Source organism: Trematosphaeria pertusa (assembly GCF_010094035.1).
Source record: "Trematosphaeria pertusa strain CBS 122368 unplaced genomic scaffold BU26scaffold_18, whole genome shotgun sequence".
NCBI classification, from domain to species: domain Eukaryota; kingdom Fungi; phylum Ascomycota; class Dothideomycetes; order Pleosporales; family Trematosphaeriaceae; genus Trematosphaeria; species Trematosphaeria pertusa.
Window position 1 is genome coordinate 149,363 of NW_022987229.1, and position 19,908 is coordinate 169,270.

At 53.4% G+C, this 19,908-nt stretch overlaps 11 protein-coding genes across 11 annotated transcripts; 8 read left to right on the plus strand and 3 right to left on the minus strand.

Moving 5' to 3' along the window:
* Positions 1–284: 284 nt before the first annotated feature.
* On the plus strand, positions 285–985 carry BU26DRAFT_120654 (uncharacterized protein). The gene is made up of 3 exons (XM_033819518.1): positions 285–453; positions 596–661; positions 722–985. The coding sequence occupies exons 1-3, from the start codon at positions 372–374 to the stop codon at positions 877–879; spliced, it is 306 nt and encodes a 101-aa protein (XP_033677884.1). The 5' UTR covers positions 285–371; the 3' UTR covers positions 880–985.
* On the plus strand, positions 986–2,054 carry BU26DRAFT_120655 (uncharacterized protein). The gene is made up of 3 exons (XM_033819519.1): positions 986–1,232; positions 1,311–1,661; positions 1,758–2,054. The coding sequence occupies exons 1-3, from the start codon at positions 1,092–1,094 to the stop codon at positions 1,956–1,958; spliced, it is 693 nt and encodes a 230-aa protein (XP_033677885.1). The 5' UTR covers positions 986–1,091; the 3' UTR covers positions 1,959–2,054.
* BU26DRAFT_120594 (uncharacterized protein) lies at positions 2,055–2,690 on the plus strand. Its single transcript, XM_033819516.1, has one exon. It carries the CDS (start codon positions 2,151–2,153, stop codon positions 2,571–2,573), a length of 423 nt encoding a protein of 140 aa, XP_033677886.1. The 5' UTR covers positions 2,055–2,150; the 3' UTR covers positions 2,574–2,690.
* On the plus strand, positions 2,691–3,714 carry BU26DRAFT_120646 (uncharacterized protein). The gene is made up of 2 exons (XM_033819517.1): positions 2,691–2,908; positions 3,109–3,714. The coding sequence occupies exons 1-2, from the start codon at positions 2,808–2,810 to the stop codon at positions 3,527–3,529; spliced, it is 522 nt and encodes a 173-aa protein (XP_033677887.1). The 5' UTR covers positions 2,691–2,807; the 3' UTR covers positions 3,530–3,714.
* Positions 3,715–3,964: 250 nt separating this feature from the next.
* BU26DRAFT_510115 (uncharacterized protein) lies at positions 3,965–4,932 on the plus strand (the record flags this gene model as incomplete). Its single annotated transcript, XM_033827203.1, has 2 exons — positions 3,965–4,818; positions 4,905–4,932. 2 exons carry the CDS (start codon positions 3,965–3,967, stop codon positions 4,930–4,932), a joined length of 882 nt encoding a protein of 293 aa, XP_033677888.1.
* Positions 4,933–5,225: 293 nt separating this feature from the next.
* On the minus strand, positions 5,226–6,582 carry BU26DRAFT_570313 (uncharacterized protein; the record flags this gene model as incomplete). The annotated part of the gene is made up of 2 exons (XM_033833992.1): positions 5,226–5,452; positions 5,514–6,582. 2 exons carry the CDS (start codon positions 6,580–6,582, stop codon positions 5,226–5,228), a joined length of 1,296 nt encoding a protein of 431 aa, XP_033677889.1.
* Positions 6,583–7,015: 433 nt separating this feature from the next.
* BU26DRAFT_534434 (uncharacterized protein) lies at positions 7,016–7,917 on the plus strand (the record flags this gene model as incomplete). Its single annotated transcript, XM_033831218.1, has 3 exons — positions 7,016–7,367; positions 7,422–7,789; positions 7,828–7,917. 3 exons carry the CDS (start codon positions 7,016–7,018, stop codon positions 7,915–7,917), a joined length of 810 nt encoding a protein of 269 aa, XP_033677890.1.
* Positions 7,918–8,012: 95 nt separating this feature from the next.
* Positions 8,013–13,458, minus strand: BU26DRAFT_609620 (ATP-binding cassette transporter ABC1). Its single transcript, XM_033835935.1, has 7 exons — positions 11,910–13,458; positions 10,845–11,856; positions 10,028–10,794; positions 9,700–9,974; positions 9,018–9,650; positions 8,596–8,970; positions 8,013–8,545 (listed from the first exon to the last, which is right to left on the minus strand). The coding sequence occupies exons 1-7, from the start codon at positions 12,994–12,996 to the stop codon at positions 8,081–8,083; spliced, it is 4,614 nt and encodes a 1,537-aa protein (XP_033677891.1). The 5' UTR covers positions 12,997–13,458; the 3' UTR covers positions 8,013–8,080.
* A 1,479-nt stretch (positions 13,459–14,937) lies between these two features.
* BU26DRAFT_543618 (uncharacterized protein) lies at positions 14,938–16,993 on the minus strand (the record flags this gene model as incomplete). The annotated part of the gene is made up of 3 exons (XM_033831704.1): positions 16,974–16,993; positions 16,708–16,922; positions 14,938–16,665 (listed from the first exon to the last, which is right to left on the minus strand). The coding sequence occupies exons 2-3, from the start codon at positions 16,771–16,773 to the stop codon at positions 14,938–14,940; spliced, it is 1,794 nt and encodes a 597-aa protein (XP_033677892.1). The 5' UTR covers positions 16,774–16,922; positions 16,974–16,993.
* A 1-nt stretch (position 16,994) lies between these two features.
* On the plus strand, positions 16,995–18,431 carry BU26DRAFT_120735 (uncharacterized protein). The gene has a single exon (XM_033819521.1). The coding sequence runs from the start codon at positions 17,018–17,020 to the stop codon at positions 17,963–17,965; it is 948 nt and encodes a 315-aa protein (XP_033677893.1). The 5' UTR covers positions 16,995–17,017; the 3' UTR covers positions 17,966–18,431.
* Positions 18,355–19,505, plus strand: BU26DRAFT_120729 (uncharacterized protein). The gene is made up of 2 exons (XM_033819520.1): positions 18,355–18,934; positions 19,037–19,505. Exons 1-2 carry the CDS (start codon positions 18,744–18,746, stop codon positions 19,425–19,427), a joined length of 582 nt encoding a protein of 193 aa, XP_033677894.1. The 5' UTR covers positions 18,355–18,743; the 3' UTR covers positions 19,428–19,505.
* The last annotated feature ends 403 nt before the right edge of the window (positions 19,506–19,908 follow it).

Below are 19,908 nucleotides of genomic sequence, written 5' to 3' on the forward strand. Positions count from 1 at the left end.
CGGAGGATACACGGGCGTCTCAAAGAAGTAGGCCGGAGTCTGGCAGCTGGCAGCGGAAGGGTGTGACGAAGTGCGGAGTGAGTTTGAGGCTGGTGTCCGCAGATTCGGTGGTGGTGGAGAGATGCCGTCGGCGCACGTGCTGCTGCCGACGTAAGCCGCCTTGCCGATTAGTTATCGCCCACCCTACCCATTCGCATCTCGAACCATCTGCTTGGCAATCAGTTCACATGTTCCCAACAACACCTGGGTATGCCGCCCGAGTTTGACTGATTCCCTGCAGACTGAGGCCGGCGGCCTCCTATGGGCTCACTCGCTCCTGAAGTCAACGACATCGACGACCGCTCCCCGCCCAACGCGGAACCGCACTTCCGATGATAGTGGCTCTCATGAGCTCCCGGCACGTCTGCTGCGTGCGATCCTCTAGCGCACTGGCGAAAATGCCTGGTTTTGTAAGTACGTGGTGACAGTCGCCTCTCACATGACCTCACTGCTATCCCAAAGCGGCAGTTTCAGGCTGTAACTCAGCATCTGCAGAAGCCCGCGCCATGACGCAAGTGTTTGAGACTCGTCTGGACCGTTAGCTAAGGTGCTATAGCTGCGAGTTCCTCACTTCTGCATGGCGCCGCAGGGCGCCTTGCAGTATTTCCACCAGTCCCTACAAGTCAGCCCACCCTAAGTTCTGCAAGTATACTTTACTGCAGAAGTCGACTCATACGTGCAGAGGCGAATCTGCCCTGCATCTTATCTTATCCATCTTCCAACCAGACGCTGCCATGTCCGCCCAAGCTACCCAAAGCTGCAAGCTACTCCAGCCTTGTCAAGCTCCAAACGGTAGGCAACACTTTGCGAGCGATGGGCACCACACGTCAAACCTGCTGACATACTTGCCCGGCCTGCACCGTAAGGCACCTTAGCCGGCGCTATCCAATGGCACAGAGAGGATGCATTGCCGGATAAAGTTCTCGCTGCAAATCCGCACCACAACTGCTCTTGAACATGTGGATACCGGGAGCAGGCGAGAATCGTCATATCGTGCAGCATCTGGGAGAGTCTGCCTAACCTATCCTGACGAATGCTAATGTGGAAAGGCGATGCACGAGAAAAGCAAGGTCACCGCATTGGACAGATGCGCTCCACGTCGCTTATCGCTTCTACGATGGTCAATCTTGGACGATGCGGAGGAAGGCTTGCGCCCAGCCGCTGATACCCGCAGCTACATCTACCGTCCCCATGTACGGTCTTATTCATCTCAATTGCACGTGTGCTACGCAGTGCGGAAGTGGCACTAACGACAACCTGAATGGCGATAGCGGCACGGTTGGAGATCAGGGTCCAGTCTCCGCAATCTGGTGGGCGCTGGGAGCCCTAATGCTTCGGCCGTCACTGCTCTTTCAAGAGCTACGCTCAGAGACAACGCTCTATTCAACTACACAGTTACATATCGTACGTCAACAGCATCTCGAGAATACGAAAGCTGGCGTTCAATGTTGTCATCTCACGCTATGGAGACGTCCCGGAACCGGCCGTTCCTCAAGGTGCGATATTCGATAAGGCAAGAGATAAAAAATGACTACGGGCTGCCGACTCGCTTTCCGTTAGTACAAATGCGTTCGGCCTTCCATTCACGGTATGGGAAATTCTTAGCGATGTGTCTTCGAACTGTACGTCCGCAATATTTCGTCACTCCTCATGCTTCGGGCCTCTTTTTGGTACGTGCGTGCCTTCCAATCTTCTCCATAAGCTTAACGTCTCTTCAGTTCATCGCCCGACTGTCCATCCTAGCATCTCCTTCATTCCGAACGCATGCCGCGTTCCGAGTCGCTGTGTCGCTCCGTCGCACACCGTTGGCCCGAGCGCCGGAGCGGGACCGAGCAGGCGCCGAGTTGAGCCTCAGATCTGACACCTGCGGGATTTCCCCGCCAATCCTTGTCCTCAGATCAGGCTTGGTGTGCAATTAGGCAGGTTGACGTCATATCTCACCACCAGATTTCTTCTAGAAAGCCGCTAGAACAGGTACGCAGACGCCATCTTTCACCGTTCACGGCATTGTGCGCGGCGCTCGGCCGATTTTCAACCCCAAAATCGGGTCCTGTATCGTACAGTGGCCGCCTGTAGGACGGACGAAGGGAGGCGTTAAAGCAGTAGGATCTATGCGCCTGTGGGGTACATCGAACGACCTCAACACTCTTCACCGACTAGTCTACGTCATATATCTCCTGCTCGCAGCATGTCAGCCATGCAGTGTTCAACTCACGGACAGCGCCGGCACCGGACACGATATTTCCACCACTCTCGCGTACCTAGGTATCTCAAGAACGAGATGCTGCACCTCTACCAGCAACCCCAGTCGCGGAGCCTCTCGGAATATTTCCGAGAGTTCGCCGCGCGTGCACGACAGTGACGATCAGTGGGACTACGGTTGCGCGTGGACTTGTCATTCAGATCCTAGGTCAACCCGGGACCAAGTCGCTCAACCAACATTTCCATATCCATCAGCTTCCGCACGTTTAATAGCAATCGCTTGCGGGAATAGGACTTGGGTGAGTGGGCGAAGGTCCTCGCCACAGCATTGAGCCCTAGCCGCCCAAAGCGACTTTCCGCACCATGTCGCATCCTCTCTGTGCGACTGGACTGTGTCATAAATGCCGCGCTTTCGAAGTGACGGCTACTGACTTTAGACTTACGGAAAAAGCATTTGTGGGAGATCTTGCGTGTTTACTCCCTCCGGGTTAAGACATCGCCGGACTGGTGCGTTATGTGGGCTATGAGTCAAGGACCTTCTTTGAGCCTGAGGCCGCGATTCCACGATGCTTGGCGAAAGTATGACTCCGTCGGCGTGGCATTGGCATTTACTGGATCCTACCCGCGGCTCGACGTGGCGCACGCGTCGACGCGAATACATGCCTAGGTACGCCTGTCCTTCGCCCCGCGCAAGACGTGAAACGAACAATCACGCTCGAATCTCTTCATGCTGCGGCTCAGGTTTGTACGCCAGCTACCATACTTAGGCTCTGGCACGGACATGCCATAAGCGGCGCTCGTCAATACCCAGAGTCGAATCGGAAAACAAACTTCTTCAGCTTCTAAACGGAGACTAAGTTAAACAAGTGGAACGCATAGGCTATCCAGGACTGGAAAAGCAAAAGAGTGTCGCAGCGCAAGCTCAACAGCATGGCTAAATCGAAACCAAGGTCCAAGAAACAGGAAGCCGAACCCCTTCATCTATTACCCCCAGAGCCCCTATACAGGAGATCCATGCTACGAGATCGTTGGGGCAAGTAACGCCTATCATGACTACTCATCGCTTTCCGAGTCCGAAGGAAGGAATAATTTAGTTCTCTTCCTGGCCAACATCGCCCTCCGGCTCTGGCTACGGCAGAAGTTGCACTTCCCGGCTTGGTTATTGTTGTCGATGGATTCATGTTTAGAAGAGTGGTTCCTTGCGTGGAGTCACCGCAGAGCTATGATAGCAAATATGGAGAGTCACGCATATACACGTGCAACCTCTTCTGTACTACAAAGAGTTTGATGGCATTCTCGCGGGCTACCACTAAGCTTGCTGCATCTTCGGCTACCTTTCATGTAGGCTTTGGCGGTACTTTGAAGCTCTCAGGCTCGAAGTAGTGATCTCCAATATGGGAAGTCGGCATATCGTTAACCTGCACGGGGATCGGGCAACCCCCCTCAAGACTCATCGCGCAGTGTGTGACTCGGATCTACCAACGACTCAACATGGTGAGTACTACTGAGATAGTCATTGGACTGGTATAAAAGGGCCCACTTCCAGCAACGTCGTTCAGGTTCCTGCATCCAACAGCTCGCACTCAACGGCTAGACGTTCCAGCTCCCATTATCAAGCTCAAGATATTTCCAAAAGCCGGCTTCGCGGCATCTCTACCATATATTTTACAGCTCCTCGCCTACCCGCCAGCAGGCTCCGAAGATCAGACTTCCAGGAAGCGCCATGCCCGACATTGCCGGTACCACCGTGGACATCCCACCTCCACATCCCCACGTCGGCCATCGGAGTCGATTTCCCCTCAAACGTAAACGAGGCGAATGCGAGTCATTCCTTGAGAAAGGTTACCGCCAAACGGACGATTGCCGCACTGGATTTCGGCATTACAACTGGGATAAATTCGACATCCCAGACCATCTGGATGAAGGCGGCGAAGACAACATTGGAAACCCCGAGTTCAAAGACTGCATTTGCGTGTTCGCGCTCATGACTGGCAAAAGCAAAACATGTACCGGAGAAACTGCGGACAAGAAGGTTAAATACCATTACGCCGTTGCCGAGATCCCTTTCAGTTCCCTCCGAAATGGACAGCTGCGCGTGTGTCCCAGAGCATGGAAATGCAAGAATACCACCGGCGACCTCTATGCTTGTCACGAAATTTTCCGCGAGTGGCCAAGCCGCGATTATATCGATTTTGTCCTCAGAGAAACCAAGAAGTATCCTCCGAACGAGAAGTGCCTCGTCTGCTGGACAAAGGATAACCCTGGCTCTGGCCTAGAAGTGCCCAAAAGCAGTAACCTCATTCCCTCAGGAAAAATTTGGGACACTGTTCCCTATTTCCGATCTATGGTGGAGAGGGCGATGAAGCCGAGGGCGCCTACTACCCCCGATGGTCCTTGGGAGGAACCGGATCGTGACCAGAACGGCATATTTTTCTGGTCTGATAGGCGTCCGGATGAGCAACCGGACTGGTTCAAGAATCAATTGAAGCGCGATCCGGAGTTTCTTGTCATAGAAGACGTTAGGCACATTCGCCGCCGGCTCGAGATCTTACAGAGAGTTCCGGGAGATCCGGACCTGTAAGTACGGCTTTGGTAGCGTTCGTCGGCTGCGAGACATTTCTTTCTTTTCTCTTTGAAGAGTATACTTGTGGTTATCATTGCAGTGTTGGTACATGGTACAGGGGCAATTGATTGCTTTCACTGATTTAGGTTTCCTATTTTGGCGTGTTCATGCTCTATGGCTTGCTACTTGGTTGCGAGACTGGAGTTCATCATCATGATTTCCTACTTAGGAAATCGAACAAACTATCTTTTACAGAATCATCTTGAAGCATGAACCTTGTGCATTTCAAACTTCAAATCCCCGGTGCAGCTCTAGGGACTACCCTTTCCGTATGCAGCCGAACAAAGCAACAGTGCCTCGGTACAAGAAGTGTGTATTAATCTGATATGAGAGATATTATTTCAGATTGACCAGTTCGGAATTAGGGTTGCGATTGGAATGCCGAAGGTACATTTTGGGAAGGTGGTGGGGGATTTTGCCGTGGTGTAGCTCGGCCTTGACCGGCGTTCCACTGTTCTATCCTTTGATTCTCCGCTTCCTGCGCTGCGACTCGCTCGTGTGGTGGTAAGTCAGCGATCCGGTCGGCTTCGTCGCCGCGCCGTCGGAGCTCGTTCTCCCATGCCTGGGCTGGGGTGACGCTGCTGGGTGCTGGTACAGCAACTCGTAGTTAGACACCATGGATAAAATCTAGATAGTGGGGACGACATACTATAACTCGCCCGTCTCCCGAGCACCACTTCGCGCCACGAAGGCCGAGGCTTCTTTGCGCGAATGAAGCATACATCGACATCTTCTCTGCGTCGCTTCCCCAATACGCTAGTCAGGTGGAAATTGCGGCCACAGGCTGCGAATGCGTTTGAACCTAAGAGGAGATCGGAGCTGAGTATGACAGGGAACATGAGGTGTTCGAGAACGTAAAAGTCGCAGAGATAGGTGTCCCCAGGTGATGCATTGGTTCCAAAGTCCCATTCTTGCACCTTTGTGCGTTTATCCAAAGACGGGGGCGACTGAGCATCGTTATCTGCGCCAAACCTCCAGTGAACACCAGAAACCATCCCAAAAGTAGGGACCGTCGAACCGTCGATGAACTCTAAAGTCGTGATCCGATCCGAGACAGTGTCAATCTTCAGACCAAGTACCGTTGCACAGAGTTTGGATATCAGGTTGACGTCCGACCCTGTGTCCGGAGAGGCGGAAACCAGCTGTCCGTTGATAGATCCCAAAACCACTTGCTGTGGATTATTGACAAAACATACCCGTGGTATTGAGCCTGCAGGCGGTCGGCGGAACCATTCAATCCGTCCCAGATATTTGGTGAGCGTCTCGGTCTGCCGCAGGAAGTCACTGCCGAGAACCACATCGTGTACGCAATTCTGTAAGACGGTAAAGGGCAATCTATAGCCCTTGTGCTGCCTGTTAAATCGAAAGGTAAGGTTGAGAGAGCCCAAGGACTTAACGAGTTTGCCATTGGGTAGCCTGGCGGAGTAGTCGATGTTGGTATTGAGAGAAAGGCTGTGGCGCCGCAAAAAGCTCTCCGAAATAATGTTGAGCCCAGAGCAACTATCGGGAAAGGCCAATATCTCAATGGAATTTAGATATGCTCTTATGCGATGTTCGTGGAATAGTGAGCGGGATGGAATCCGTGAGAGACCGTAATATTCTCGGGGAGTGGTGCGTTTATTCGAAATACCATCCTCAACCTCAGAGTCAGAGCCAGAGTCCGAGGTGAGCGCACGTTCACCGACTTCTCGCGCGATGTCTAGCCTGTTCGGGTCCATGACATTTATAAGAACCAAATCACCTTCTGTTGGCCTCTTAGAAGCGCTAGTCCGCTTGCGGTGGCGTTCCTGGTCTCTGTCTATTATAGACGGTTCTTCTGACCTTAACAAGGCTATGAACTGGTCTCGAGTCAAACCCATGTGGACGGAGATAGCATAGGAAGCAGGGGAAGGGTGGTGGCGCCTAGGAGGATAGGGCTGTCGTGTACACACGCAGGGGTTGCTCTCGGGCTCGAGTGGTAAATGAATAGCGGTCTAAAAAAGAATGCAGCGTGAGGAAAGAGGTGTGCTGAGAAGTCTAGGAAGAGATGGAAAGTGGTCAACCCCACCTGAGCAGCTCACCGGTGGCAGACGCCGCACTCAGCGACATGATCGAGAAGTCCAGGTCAAAGTCTTTACCTGTTTCAATGCGCCCAAATGGAATGTAAAAGGGATGAATGGATCCTCGACTGTCGAAAAGGGCCCGCCATTTCGAGATGGATATCCCAGCCTTGCGGCCTGGATTGCGCGCGACCCAGACAGCGAATCCTATGTATTTCGTAAGTTCGACAGGCTCAGTGCTCGGAACCTCTTGAATTTGCAGAGCCATCTCATCGAACTTGAGCGTCGAATCGAAGACTGGGACGATGATGCCCGGCGCAGCCAAAACTTCGACGTCCGACAATCTCTGCGACGATGGGAAACCTTCGAGGAACTCGCGAAAGACGCGCAACGGCCAGAACATGCGCGCATACAGGAGAAAATGAAGCTGGAAGCAGAACTGAGAGAAAAGATTCGCGAATACCGTGGGTAATATCCGGCTCCATCCAGTCTTCAACCCCTCCTTTAACAACCCACAGACGAAGCACTCGTCCTCCAATCCCAGATCAGCAACCTCGACCGCCCTAGCAGCCGCGTTCTCTCCACCTTCCGCTCCTTCTTCTCCAAGCCCTCCACAATCGTTAGCGGAAAAGCTAAGCACATGCTTGACGACGCAGAAGATCTGGTAGCCCTCCGTCCGCCAGCCGACACCGACCCACTCTCCCGATTTCTGCGCGACTACTGGCCCTTCCGCGGTACAGTGTATCCCGATCCGCGTGACAACACACAGCACTTCCTTGAGTCGCATGTTAAGTGGGTGGTGCTGGTTATCTCGATCGTGGTCGCTGCGATCCTCCTCATTGGGGCGATAACGAGTTTATATTTTGTGCGAAGGCCTGGCTCGAAGGTCGGGATGATTGCTACGTTTACGACGCGAGCGCGAAGCGGCAGGAGGTTTTTGCGGCGAGTGCTGCGTATGCCGCGGTGTTGGTGGTGTTTGTGAGCAGAGATATTGATAAGGATGGGAATGGGTGAGTGAGTGAGTGAGAGGTGGCTATGGTAGTACTCTGTGGAGACGGTGAGTAGCATTAGAGAATCATATATTAAGGTACTGGCCCGCTCAAAGAGTACCATATGCAGCGCTGTTCAAAATCGAGGAGCATGTACACACCAATACTACATTCATCCACTCCAGCGCTCAACCCTCCCTATTCGGCGGCACCGCACCTTCCTGCGCCATCCTCTCCGCTCCCTTCTCCGTCACCTCCCTCGCTTTACCCCCATTTTTACTCTTCTCCCCTTTCTTCCCCCACTTCGCCACGCGGAACAAATAATACGTCAACACCGCGACCGCGATATCAAACCCAACGAACGCCCACATAATGCCAAAGTTCCTCCACCGCTCGCTGTAGTAGATGTTCGAGCCAGCCAAGAACTGGTCGGAGTTGCGCAGGCCGCAGTACTGGCAGTTTTGTGTAGCATCGGGGTTTTGTAGGACGCCCGGTGCCTGTTGGAGGTAGGGGCCGAGGTATTCGCCGCAGGTTTGGCCGGCGGGCGGGTTGAAGCGCGACGTTTCCGTCGCTGTGCAGGTCACGGCTCGGTCGTGGAGGAGGGTGGATGCCATACCGCCTATCCAATAAGTGAATGGAGAGACGCGATACATCTGTGCATTTGTTAGCCGTTATTCGTCGAACCCAAGTGTTGGACACCTACAAAAATCCAGAAGCCAGGCAGCGCGTCAGGAGACTGCAGCACACCGCAAAAAAGCAGACTCATGAAAGTGAACAAAGTAACGATACCACCAGCAGTCTGCGCATCAGGCAGTGCTGCAATAGTCATCTGCGCGAAAGCGCTCGCGTAGACGAAAAGCTGGCAGCAGAAGAGCAGGACCAGGACTTGGCGCACTGAGCTCTGATGCGCGCCGACAACGGGGTAGTAGAAACAAGCCCAGATAAGAAGACCCGTAAAAATCTGATAAGGAATCTCGACGACTACGTTGGCGAGCACGAACGCCTTCCAGGAATATGCTTTGCTTGGACGCTCGCGGACTTCGTATAGAGACCGTTGGGTGACGAACAGCGGTTGAATCTGTCGGGCGTTAGCACCTCAATTGCAGACATGAGGGGAGGAAATACCTGTTGCACGATGGTCGTGAAGATCGTGGTGAGCATGAAAGCGGAGAAGAGGACGTTCTGCATTCCCGACTGCGAGGTAGAGGCACCGTAGAACGTGAATCCGATGAAAAGGCCTGCAGCGACACCAAGACCGAACTTGGCGAAAATATAGCTCGGCATGCGCCAATATTGCTGGAAGACACGATACGTGACTTCAATAACTTGCGTGGAAAAAGGCATGGCAAATTCGGAATGCGCGCCGATCTCGTCCTGTCCGGCTATCTCTTCATGCTGTTTCTCGTGGTGGATGTTGTCGATTTCCCGGTCTACAGCCTTCCGCATCTCGCTTTCTTTCCAAACAGTGTGCCAGTCCTGGCCTTGATTGTTCCTTCCGTTGTTCACGATCTCAAGCATGTATTCCGCCGGATTCTCCTGGTCATCGCATTTCCGAGCGCCGTTGCCCTCGAAGTAATTAAGGAGCTTCTGGGAATCCTGTCCGATCTCGCCGAAGTATACTGTTTTGCCGCCTTTGGCTAGGAAGAGCAGTCGGTCGAATTCCTGAAAGAGGATGGCGGAGGGTTGATGAATGGTGCAAAGAACCGCTTGGCCAGCGTCTGCGAGTTTGCGTAGAAAGGCGCATATGGCCCAGGAGCTCTGAAGAGTCATCAGTGAGGTCTTATCAAGTACTGGTAGTAGGATTTACCTGACTATCGAGCCCGCTAGTAGGCTCATCGAGGAAGAGGAGCAGCTTTGGCTTGGCAGCGAGCTCAACGCCAATGGTCAGTAACTTGCGCTGTTCCACATTGAGGCCTTCTCCAGGAACACCAACGACTGCATTGGCGAAATCGCTCATGTTCAGCATCTTGATCACCTCTTCCACATATTCGTACTTCTCTTTCTTGCTAACAGATTTCGGCTGCCGAAGCATAGCGCTAAAGCGGAGACTCTCACGCACGGTAGCGGTCTCCAAATGCAAGTCTAGGCTCAATTAGGCCTGGTAGGGCGGAAGACAAGAATTGCGGGATACTTACCCTGTTGTTGCACGTAGCCCGTCGAGCGCTGAAAGCTCGCATCCAGTGGCTTCCCGTTGACGAGCATGTCCCCCGTGACCACTCCCATCGACGTTCTTTGAGCGAGCACATCTAGCAGAGTAGTTTTACCCGCGCCACTGACGCCCATAAGCGCTGTAAGTGTGCCTGGCTTCACATATCCGGCGACATGATCAAGCAAGCGACGCGTTTCGCCCTTAATCTGGATGTCGTAAGTGACTTCGCGCCACGTGAAAATATCCTTCTGGGGCTCCACCGCTCGCACATCCGCGTCCGCAGCGCTTTCATTGACAGCGACAGCGGCAGCAGACTCCTCATCGGGCTGGCGGTCCTTGCCATTCTTCTGTAGATAAGCGGGCACGTGTCCACGCTGGAACACTAGTACTTCGGCGGTGCTTGTCGCGGACGAATTAAGTTCCGTGGCCAGGAAGTAAATGAACATGAAGAAGAAGAGGAACCCGAGAAGGATACCGAAGTTCCGCCACACGTGAGAATACGAGTACTCGTAGTTGGTGGCGATGAAGGCGTCTCCACTGACGGTGCGCCGTCCGGGAACCGCTCCAACGATGTTGCAGATCCATGAGTCTCCTTGAAGAGGCGTGTAAGCTGGGATAATGGAGGAGCACGTAAATTCGCGGCCGTGGAACTCATTGGCGACTAGGATCTCAAACGCATAGAAGACTGGGTTGATCCACCGGATCCAGCTGAACCAGGGATGCATGTTCGGCACTGCGACGACGAAACCGGTACTGTATCTCTATTAGCAGGACTACTAACAGCCATGAGCTCTTGTACTTACTATATCACGAGAGCTAAGACCAATACACCCGACAAGGCCATGGCTTGCGAGACCGTCTTCGTCAGGGCGGCCATAGTCCGAAACACGGCCGCCATAACAAAGGTGGTGATGTAAGTGACCAAGAAGTAAATGAAGAATTGGGATGGCTCGCGTCGCAGCTCCGACATGAAGTACAGTATGACGTTGAATGCCACTGCCTGCACGAATTTGACCGGTATGTCCGCCACTATACCAGCCATGGCCTCAGTAAACGGATGATAGAAGGCGTACGACTTATGCTTCTCGACGATTGGACGCTGCGCATACAGACTGTTGATCTCGGATATTGCAGCGAGAGCGTTGAAGAGAACCGCAAGGAAGAGGACTGAACCCTTGGAGAAGAATCCGACTGTAGCGTTTGGTGTGCCGAAGAAGATAGATCCGATGAGAAGAGCCATGATGACATTGAGCACCGCCTGCGTAGCGGTTGCGGAGATGTCGCCCCATATGCGCTGGTAGGCTCGGGTCGTGTTTAGTCGTACTTGCATCGGAACGCTGATGAGATATGGAGATTCAGGCCGGACATGCTTTGACTGGAGGTAGTTCTTCTGCTGGCGGAGCTGGGCAAGGCTCTGTCCTTGTGTGTCGACTGGATACTCAAGCTCGTACTGTTCGATCTCGGTTTGGAGCAGCTTGTATTCTGGAGACTCGCGCCAATACCATTCGAAGTCGTCGGCAGTACGAGGCACTTTGTTTTCCATACCTTCTCTCGCTTTTCGCTCCTGCGGATTGGTGACGCTGGTCAAGAAGTCGCCTGTGGTCTGCCTGGGAGGGCAGTACCAGCCCTGTCGCTCGAAGAAAGACTTCGCAGTGTCGGCCGGTCCGAAGTAGATCTGCCGACCTTCGTACAGTACGGTTGCTTTGTCGAATTCGTCGTAGATGCTCTGGCTGGCTTGGTAGATTGCGACAGCCGCAGCGCTCCCACCGAAGTCGGAGGCGACCCTCAGTGTCTGCACGAACTTGTATGCGGTCGCTGAGGATATATTAGCCAACTAGACCTTTGTGCAGAATGAGGCATGTACTTACCGGAATCGAGGCCTCTTGTGCTATTGTCCCACGCAGCAAAAGGAGAGCCTGCCAACATCATCTCGGCAATGCTAACGCGCTTCCTCTCTCCTCCAGAAACACCTCGGATGAAGTCGTTGCCGACCTTGGTGTTGAACGTGTGGCTGAGTCCGACGACTGCCATCACTACTCGAGCGACGAACTGGCAGAATTCCGCCCGAGACATGTCCTGTATTCGATGCGATGGCGTGCGAGTAGCCGCTGCGAACTCGAGGGTCTGGCCGACGGTAAGATGAGGAAAATGCTTGTCAACTTCTTGATTGTAGATAGCCTCGCCCCTGAACTCCTTCATCATCTGTTCTTGAGGTATGCCATTGTAGTGGATGGTAGAATTCTCGTCCGTCTCCAGGCCGTGGAGCTCACCGCACATAGTCTTAAGAAGGGTGCTACAACCTGATCCAGGCCGCCCAAGAACGATGAGTAACTCGCCGCTTTTGACCACGCCGTCGAAATTGCGTAGAATGTGCTTGTGCTCTCTCTTCCCGAAGCTGAAGAACTCGCCGAAGCGAAAGGGCGCCTTAACGAAGTCGGCTACCGTTTGCTGAAGCTGCAGTGCCGCGCCTGAGCCGTAAACGTTCAGATTCTTGTATACGACGCCAACCTCCCTCATTTGATGGCCCTCAGCTTCCAATTGATGCCTGAACATGCGCAGAAATTTCTGCAGGTCGAATGAATCGCTTTGAGGGTCCACGGCCGGGTCGTCTGGGGCGGCGATACTGGATTGTCGCCGAGAAAGTGTCGAGTAGAGCTGCTGGAGCTCCCTTCTATCAGCATCATCGATCGTCGCGTTTGTTTTCCTTCGCGACAACGACGGGGTAAGGCCGGCGAAGTCTGACGAGCTTGAGGATCCCACTGCATCATGTCCAGTTCGCGTCCTCAATGGCTCAAATCTGGCAATCGAAGAATCGCTTGACGTTCGCGGCGTTTCCTCCTTTTCGACTGGTTCAGATCTCTCGTCGTAGCTGGGTACATGGCCATCGGGCGCGTAAGTCTCGCGGCCTGAAGCCGTCCGAATAACTCCCTCTCCAATTCGGTTTGGGTCCGACATAGCGTGCAGAAAACCGACGATTGCAGTGCTGTGTTGATGACTGAGGGCGACAGGATGCGGCTGGATTTATTCTATCTAGCAGTGGCCCGATGCGGTCATAGGAGCTAGCCAGTCGGGACGTACAATCACAGATCGATCTTAGATGCGGTAACCACGTTAGTCCATTCGGCCAAGGAGCGGACGAGCAGTCGGCGCTCCTTTGTTTGCAACCGGATCTCGATTGGGCCCGATTCCAGTGGCGGCCGAGGCTGTCTGTACCCATCATTCGTCCTTCCGCGACACTTCCCGCTTACGCTTCTGTACGCCCGCAGCGGAGGAATCGGACGGTGCGAGAGAGCGAGTACCCGGGCGCACGGCTACAGGCTTACGTCATGCGGCTTGAAGGCTTTTCTCAACCAGTCAGAAAGGAAAATGGGCATGGATCTGATCCGCGGTAGCCATGGGCGCGGAGCGGAGTTGATGGTTCAAGACGGGAGGGTTGGAAACCGCATGCGGCGGCTGGGTCCACACCTGGGCAGGTAGAAGCAAGGCTTATCTTATCAGCACGTGATTCCTCCCACGGGACGGAAGAGGAGATTTCTCGCCGAATCCTTCGTCCGATGATCCGCGACTGCTCACCGCCCTAAACAACAGCCGCATGCGCAAATAACACCTCGGGCCCATCGTTAGGTTGCGGCCACACTCCACGGCTTCCGGAATTTCGGAATGGTGCGGGTCTTTTGCGCCTGCGTCACCCTTGGACGAAAAGCGGGATCCAGGGCAAAATAAGCCCGCATCGCCTCGTTCACCCATTCTCCTATTGGAGTCAAAAGTAACTATCAGAGAACGAACCAAGGAAGAGGTTCCCTGGGCTAACTAGAAAGCCTTCTTGCGATTCGAGCTCAACCTGCCATAATCTCTTAGCGGCCGAGTGCACGTCGACGGAGGCTGTAGCGGTGGCCTTTCATTGGAAGGGAAGCTACATTCTATCGTACGAGGGACTCTTATTCAGCTTCACCTGTTCTTGGCGTCGTATTACATATGATCACATGGAATTCTGGGCATTTTACTATCTCGTCTCATTCCCCATTCTTTCCCGTCCTCTCTAACACGACAGGAACGTGCCAGGTAGGGATCAGGACAAACGCACGAGCGAAAAGACGCCCGCGTGCACAGTTCTCACCGCTGATCACTGTACCCGCTACATAGGACACAGCCTTGCAGGCGGTCGTCGCGGAGCAATTGCTTACGCAAGATTCCACAGAATTGGTAGCGAGGGACGAGAGATCCTCGCCGTACTAGTCGGTGTAATAATTGATAACAAAATCTTTCGCAGCTCCACCGCTACCGACGGTATATAAGAGAGGAACAAAGAGAGAGCGCCTGTGTGGTCTGGACATCCCCACCATAGAGGTCGGCGCTGCATATGACACCGAATACAGCGCTGTTTCCTCGGCCCACGTGCACTCGTCGTCGGATGGATAGCTGGGGATTGTAGGGTAGATTCTCGCACACCTCGTGGTGGTCGAAGGATGGCCGTTGTCGTTGCCGCCTGCGGCGTGAACATGCTCGCCCGCACCAGGTACGACTATGAGGAAGACCGCGTTGATCATTTCGGCATAGGAGAGGTGGATATCTCTCTAAGGGGATGATTGTGGTACTAAGGCATTGCGAAAATCTAGCTTTGGTCGAAAGGTGTGCTGTCGCTTCGTACTCCCGTTTTCGAGCTCACGTGTGAGTTCAAGTGGGCGCCGTAGAGTGGAACTCGAAAGGGGAGTGGCATCGTCGGTTCTTGGATGTCCCCCGATGGTAGAAAGGCATGTCGTTTTCGGTTTGAAATATCCTACGTACCGAGTGGACGAAATCCCGCCAATCCCAACGCCACAAATTCTCCACGTCCGCAAGGTCTCCCCATGTCGGTCCTGCTCTTGAATGACGAGTACAGTGCAGTTGCGGGATTTTTCAATACTCTTGCTCCATGGTCCAGGTCCCGTTTGCGAACAGCGTCCCGGCTTTCGTATAGTCCAGCACTGCCCGCCCATTCGTCACCCAGGCAAATCTTAGATACTCGTTCAACTGCATCCCAATCGGCCTCGTCCACTCAAAGCTTTTGACATCACCATCAATACCATCCCCAAAGAATGCACGATCCCGCTCCACGTCGTTCACAAGCACGCTGATTCCGGCCACATCAGCGGGAGGCGAGACCCACGAAAACGTCGCGATGACATTTCCGGCGGTAAAGGAAATCGCAGGTTCCAATATCTTCGGTACTACTGACTCGAACTGTCCGTCACCTCGGAGCGCTTCGGTGGTCTGGAGGATGGAGTCGAAGTCCCACCGTGCAATACCGTTGACGAAGAGGCCGAGCAAGATGCCTTGATAGAGCAATGAAGGTCTCGTTTGTAAGCTAGTCCCGGGAAGTAGTAGTAGCGCAAGGATATAGTGGTGGATGCGTAGGTTGACACCAGGAATCGCCAGGGAAATCAAGATGCCCACAATGAAGAGTCCATATAGAGCCAGATACTGAAGCAGGCGTCCCTCGAGCCAGAAGTAGTACACCTGGCCAGCAATGACTGCGATGAGGATGATGAGAATTATCGATAGTGCAATCTTAGCGCCAGGCTGCTGTTCGAGATCATGACCCGTAAGGCGCGAGATGGGTATCCAGTCGAAGGTGTAGTTGGACATTGCGCCGAAGAAGAAGCCGCCAAGCCAAAGAACAGTCTTCTCTACCTGGGCTGTTAAGCCGGATAGTGTGCGTTTGACGGTCGTCCAGTAAATGACCACAGCGCAGAAGAATGCGGGTAAAAGCCTCTTCGCAAACATGGAGAGATGATCAGGAAGAACAGTAGAGTTCCTGTAAGAGGCTGAAGGCGGGTCGGACGCGAAGCTCACATGAGCGAAGATGAGCGTAAAGATCGGAAAGAGGATCTTTGGGGAGCTTGCGAAGAGCGAAAGCATGCTCGCGAAGAACAACGATATGAAGAGCAGCGCTTGACGTGGATCGGTGGGGCAGCGGATGCTGTCATCAGACGATAAAGAAAACGATAGAGGGAAGTACGAATCGAACGGAATTGACTCAATTCCGTGCCTCTTCACACCTGGATAATCCTCATGCTCACCATTGAGCGAGGCACGTCCACAACCGCCTTTAGCATTAGAGACGATACCGGAGTGGATAGCGGCGCCGCACACGAAGCTGTCACCGCGGTATGCCCCTGCTCCAATCACCAATGGACGGTAGTTGACGTCGAGCGGTCCGACGGCACGGGGGTTCAGTACCTGTACGCTGGCACATCTGGCGGGGCACCGAAAGGCGAAGGAAACGTTCGAGAAAGGACGACAGTCCAAGCCGTCGATACCACATTCGTTTTTGCGTCTCCAGAGGCTATCGACACAATCGAGATTTACAACATCTCTCCCTGTGCCATCCTTCACCGGAAGCTGCGAGCTCAAGAAGCTGACGAACACCGCAGCCCAGAGTAATAAGCACACACAAAGTAGAACAAACTGGTGCCCCTTCCTTGGAAGCAGTCGGTTGAGGAGAGCTGGCGGAGCTTCTTGGACCGATGGGAGCAATGGGTTGATGCTTTGGATTCGCGGGGGTCGAGGTCCTTGAAGTAGCCCCAGGATTCCAGCTCTTCGCGCTTTCAAAGGTAATTGGGAGACAGTATCTTCAAATTCCAACTCTTCCCTTGGCAGTAGCTGCGCTTCCTCGTCCACATCGACCTCAGCCCCGGCTACTGCATCATCATGGCCCTCATCGCGCTCGGAGTTGGGCTGGATCGGCGACATTAGGGTCGTGCTCCATGGATACAGACGGTATATTAGTGTGGTAGGAAATGACAGATAGTTTTGAGGGTCAGAGGATCGCAAGTCGCGAGTGAAGGTCAGGGGCTTGGGCCAAGCCGCGGCTTGCTTGAGTTGTGTTTTCGTTCTCTACCCTTTCCTTTCTCGGTTAGCTTATCGATAACGAATCAGCACACCTAACACACCGCGCCCAAGAGACACCTTACTCGCATTTGCTCTTCGTGTTCTAATGCACCGCCCTACATATGGCGACAGCATCCCGAATAGTGAGCGCGGGGCCTATCCTATCCTTCGGACTACGGACTCGGTGACGGGTTGCCTGAGGCTATGCCCTGTTGCGGCGCAGCGTCACAAAACCCATGTTCCTCCCGCCTGTCAGTTTCAAACCACACCCTCCACTGCCCTTTTGCCTTCTCTTGTATCCAATATGGCTCTGCTCCTCGCTCCACGCCGATCCGCAGCAGAGCAACCGGCTTTATTGCGTCTGCCCCTTTGTATTCGGACCCGCATCTACACCTACATCATCCAGAAAGACCTCAAATCACCTTTGGAGTCCTTTCCTCTAGCTTTCGTATGCCGCCAGATACAAGCCGAATTTGTCGCAGCATATGAATACCGGGTGAACGCACGTTTCCGATGCTGCCTGGGACGAACGGCGCAAGACCCTGAGACAACCAGGCTGTATGCGTGGAATTACCATACCTCGCCATGGAGCAGTGCTATCGAACTTACGCCTAGTTTTGCGGCCAAGCTAAAGGCATGCAAAGTCCGTTGCACCATCGAAGAGCTGGGCGACTGGGAACGAAGATCCGAGCCTGGAACCGAATGCTTCAAGGACTGTATCCGCATTCTAGTCCGCACGTTCAAGACATCTCAGCACTTGCACGAGCTGCGCGTTTCCTTCGATCACTTCATTCTTTCTGGGAAGAAAGGATTGCTGGAAGCGGACGAAGTTTGGGACAGACTGAAGGGCATGTGTGAGATGCCAGCGCTCAAAGAGATCGAGTTCGAGACGCCCGGCTTGGGTGAAGACTTTCGGTGGAGGAAGGAGAGGAGCGCGAAGAAGGGGAAGGGGAGGGAGGAATGGGTCAGAATCGTTGAAGAGAGTGGAAATGCGAATGTGCAAGTTGGTGCGAGAGCTCCGAAAGGATATGGCTTGCGGAGAGGAATCACATGAAAAGGAACAGAGAATCTATCTCATGCTTGGCCGGCACATCTTATCAAGGCATCCCAAGATGCCGACGAATCGTTCTCTAAAGAGCTAGTATTCGACCTGTGGTATTGGTTCCCGCTGCCTCCCAAAAGCCGCTTCGAAGCACCTGGTAAATCTGCAGAGCACCTTCTATGACCCTGAATACGAGCTTCAAAAACTGCGGCGATTTGTGCAACCCATCCTTGAATAACCTGTGCTGACGCGACTGCTATTAGCAAGATCTAGCCCCCGTTCGAGATGCGGAGCACACAATACCATCATCTTGGTGTCCACGACATGATCAACAACCAAGGAGTGCATTCACATCATCTACGCGAGCAATCAGCCTGACCACACAATAAAAACGCCTTGATCATCGCTTTGGAACACGAAGCAGTTACACGATCACAAGATAGTCGGTCATTCGACTGCGCCTCCTCTTGGCTACCGAGGCTGTACAAAGAGGGGTGACACGGGTTATTTCACCATACCCCAGGAATTCTGTTTTGCCTCCAAAGTCCACATTCGCTCGCGTCTAAAGCCCTTTGGGGATATCCTTGTGTGTGGTGGTAGCTCGATTGGCTGTTGGCTGTGTGCTTGACGGAGGATGAGGCTGTGTGGCATTGTACGGTACGCCGAGACGTGCTGTGCTGCTCCTCAACGAGGTCGGACCGAAGTCGCCCTTGCGGGTTAAATGCACTGCATTCTTCGTTTCTAAATCATCGTGTTCTTCACTGCGTACTCAAACAAGTTCATTCCCACAATGGGTCTCGTCGCCGCCTTTACTTCACCCGCCGACCACCGCTGGGACGCCAGCCTCGGGGGCTACGTAACCACCTTCCTCATAAAGAACATTATCCTCGTCATCTTCATCATTATCGTCATTGGCGAAAGCGTCCAGTATAAAAAGTGGTGGGATGAAAGCGACATGGGAAGTAGCTCGGGCGACGGACCGTAAGTTTCCTTCGAATAACCTCTCCTTCGATCTCCATCCCTCCCAATTCAACACGGGATAAGGTTCAAAAGGTTGACCGAATATTACTAACGCTCTTGCAGACAGGACTTCTGGGTGCGCATCGGTATCTACCTCGTCCCCGATCTTGTCCTCACACTCGTCATGCTGGTCTTCATTCCCAAGCGCTGGTGGCATCCTATCACTGCGCTCGTCACCTCTATTCTCTGGTTCGGACTCTGGCTCTGCGCATGTTTTTTCAACATCCTTCTCATCGAGAGCAACGAGATCCCGTTCGACAACGTGCGTCAGTGGTATAACTGGGGGTATGCGGAGGGGACTTTCCAGGCCCTCATCGCCGTTATGTATGTGATCATGATGGTGTTTGCGGCTCATGCGGTGCATCGGTGGCGGATGAGACCGAGCAGGAATGCTGTGGAAGAGGGGACTGCGACGGTGTTGAAGGTTGTGAGTCAGAGGACGAGTGTTTCGTGATTCTAGTGCAAGGGGCAGGGACGTAGCAGTGGGAGAAGAGTATGCCTGCTGCTGTGAGTGGCGAGATGCGACTTACGGAAAGGACCGAATAGTAATGTTTAATCTCTAATAATGATAGTAAAGACATGAAAGCTCTGATTCACTCTAAGAGAGCGTCACTCCCCCGGCTGATGAAGGGCGGAATAGAAGAGAAGCCCAGGTTGAACTGGATATGTCGATCGGTAGGTGGAGGGGTAAGAACATGCATAAAGAGACCCATGACATCGAAGCGATGTACCAACACACCGCAATGAAAGACCGTCACGAATTGCAAAACAACCCCACATTTCTCAAACCGGCACAGCACTCGACCATTCCCACACTTCATCGCGAAATATCAATTTCCCTCTCGCTCCCCACATCCTCAAAAGCACTCGACGAAAACCGATCAAACACCAGCGCAAACGCAACAACTGAACTGCACTTTGAAGTCGGCGCCAGC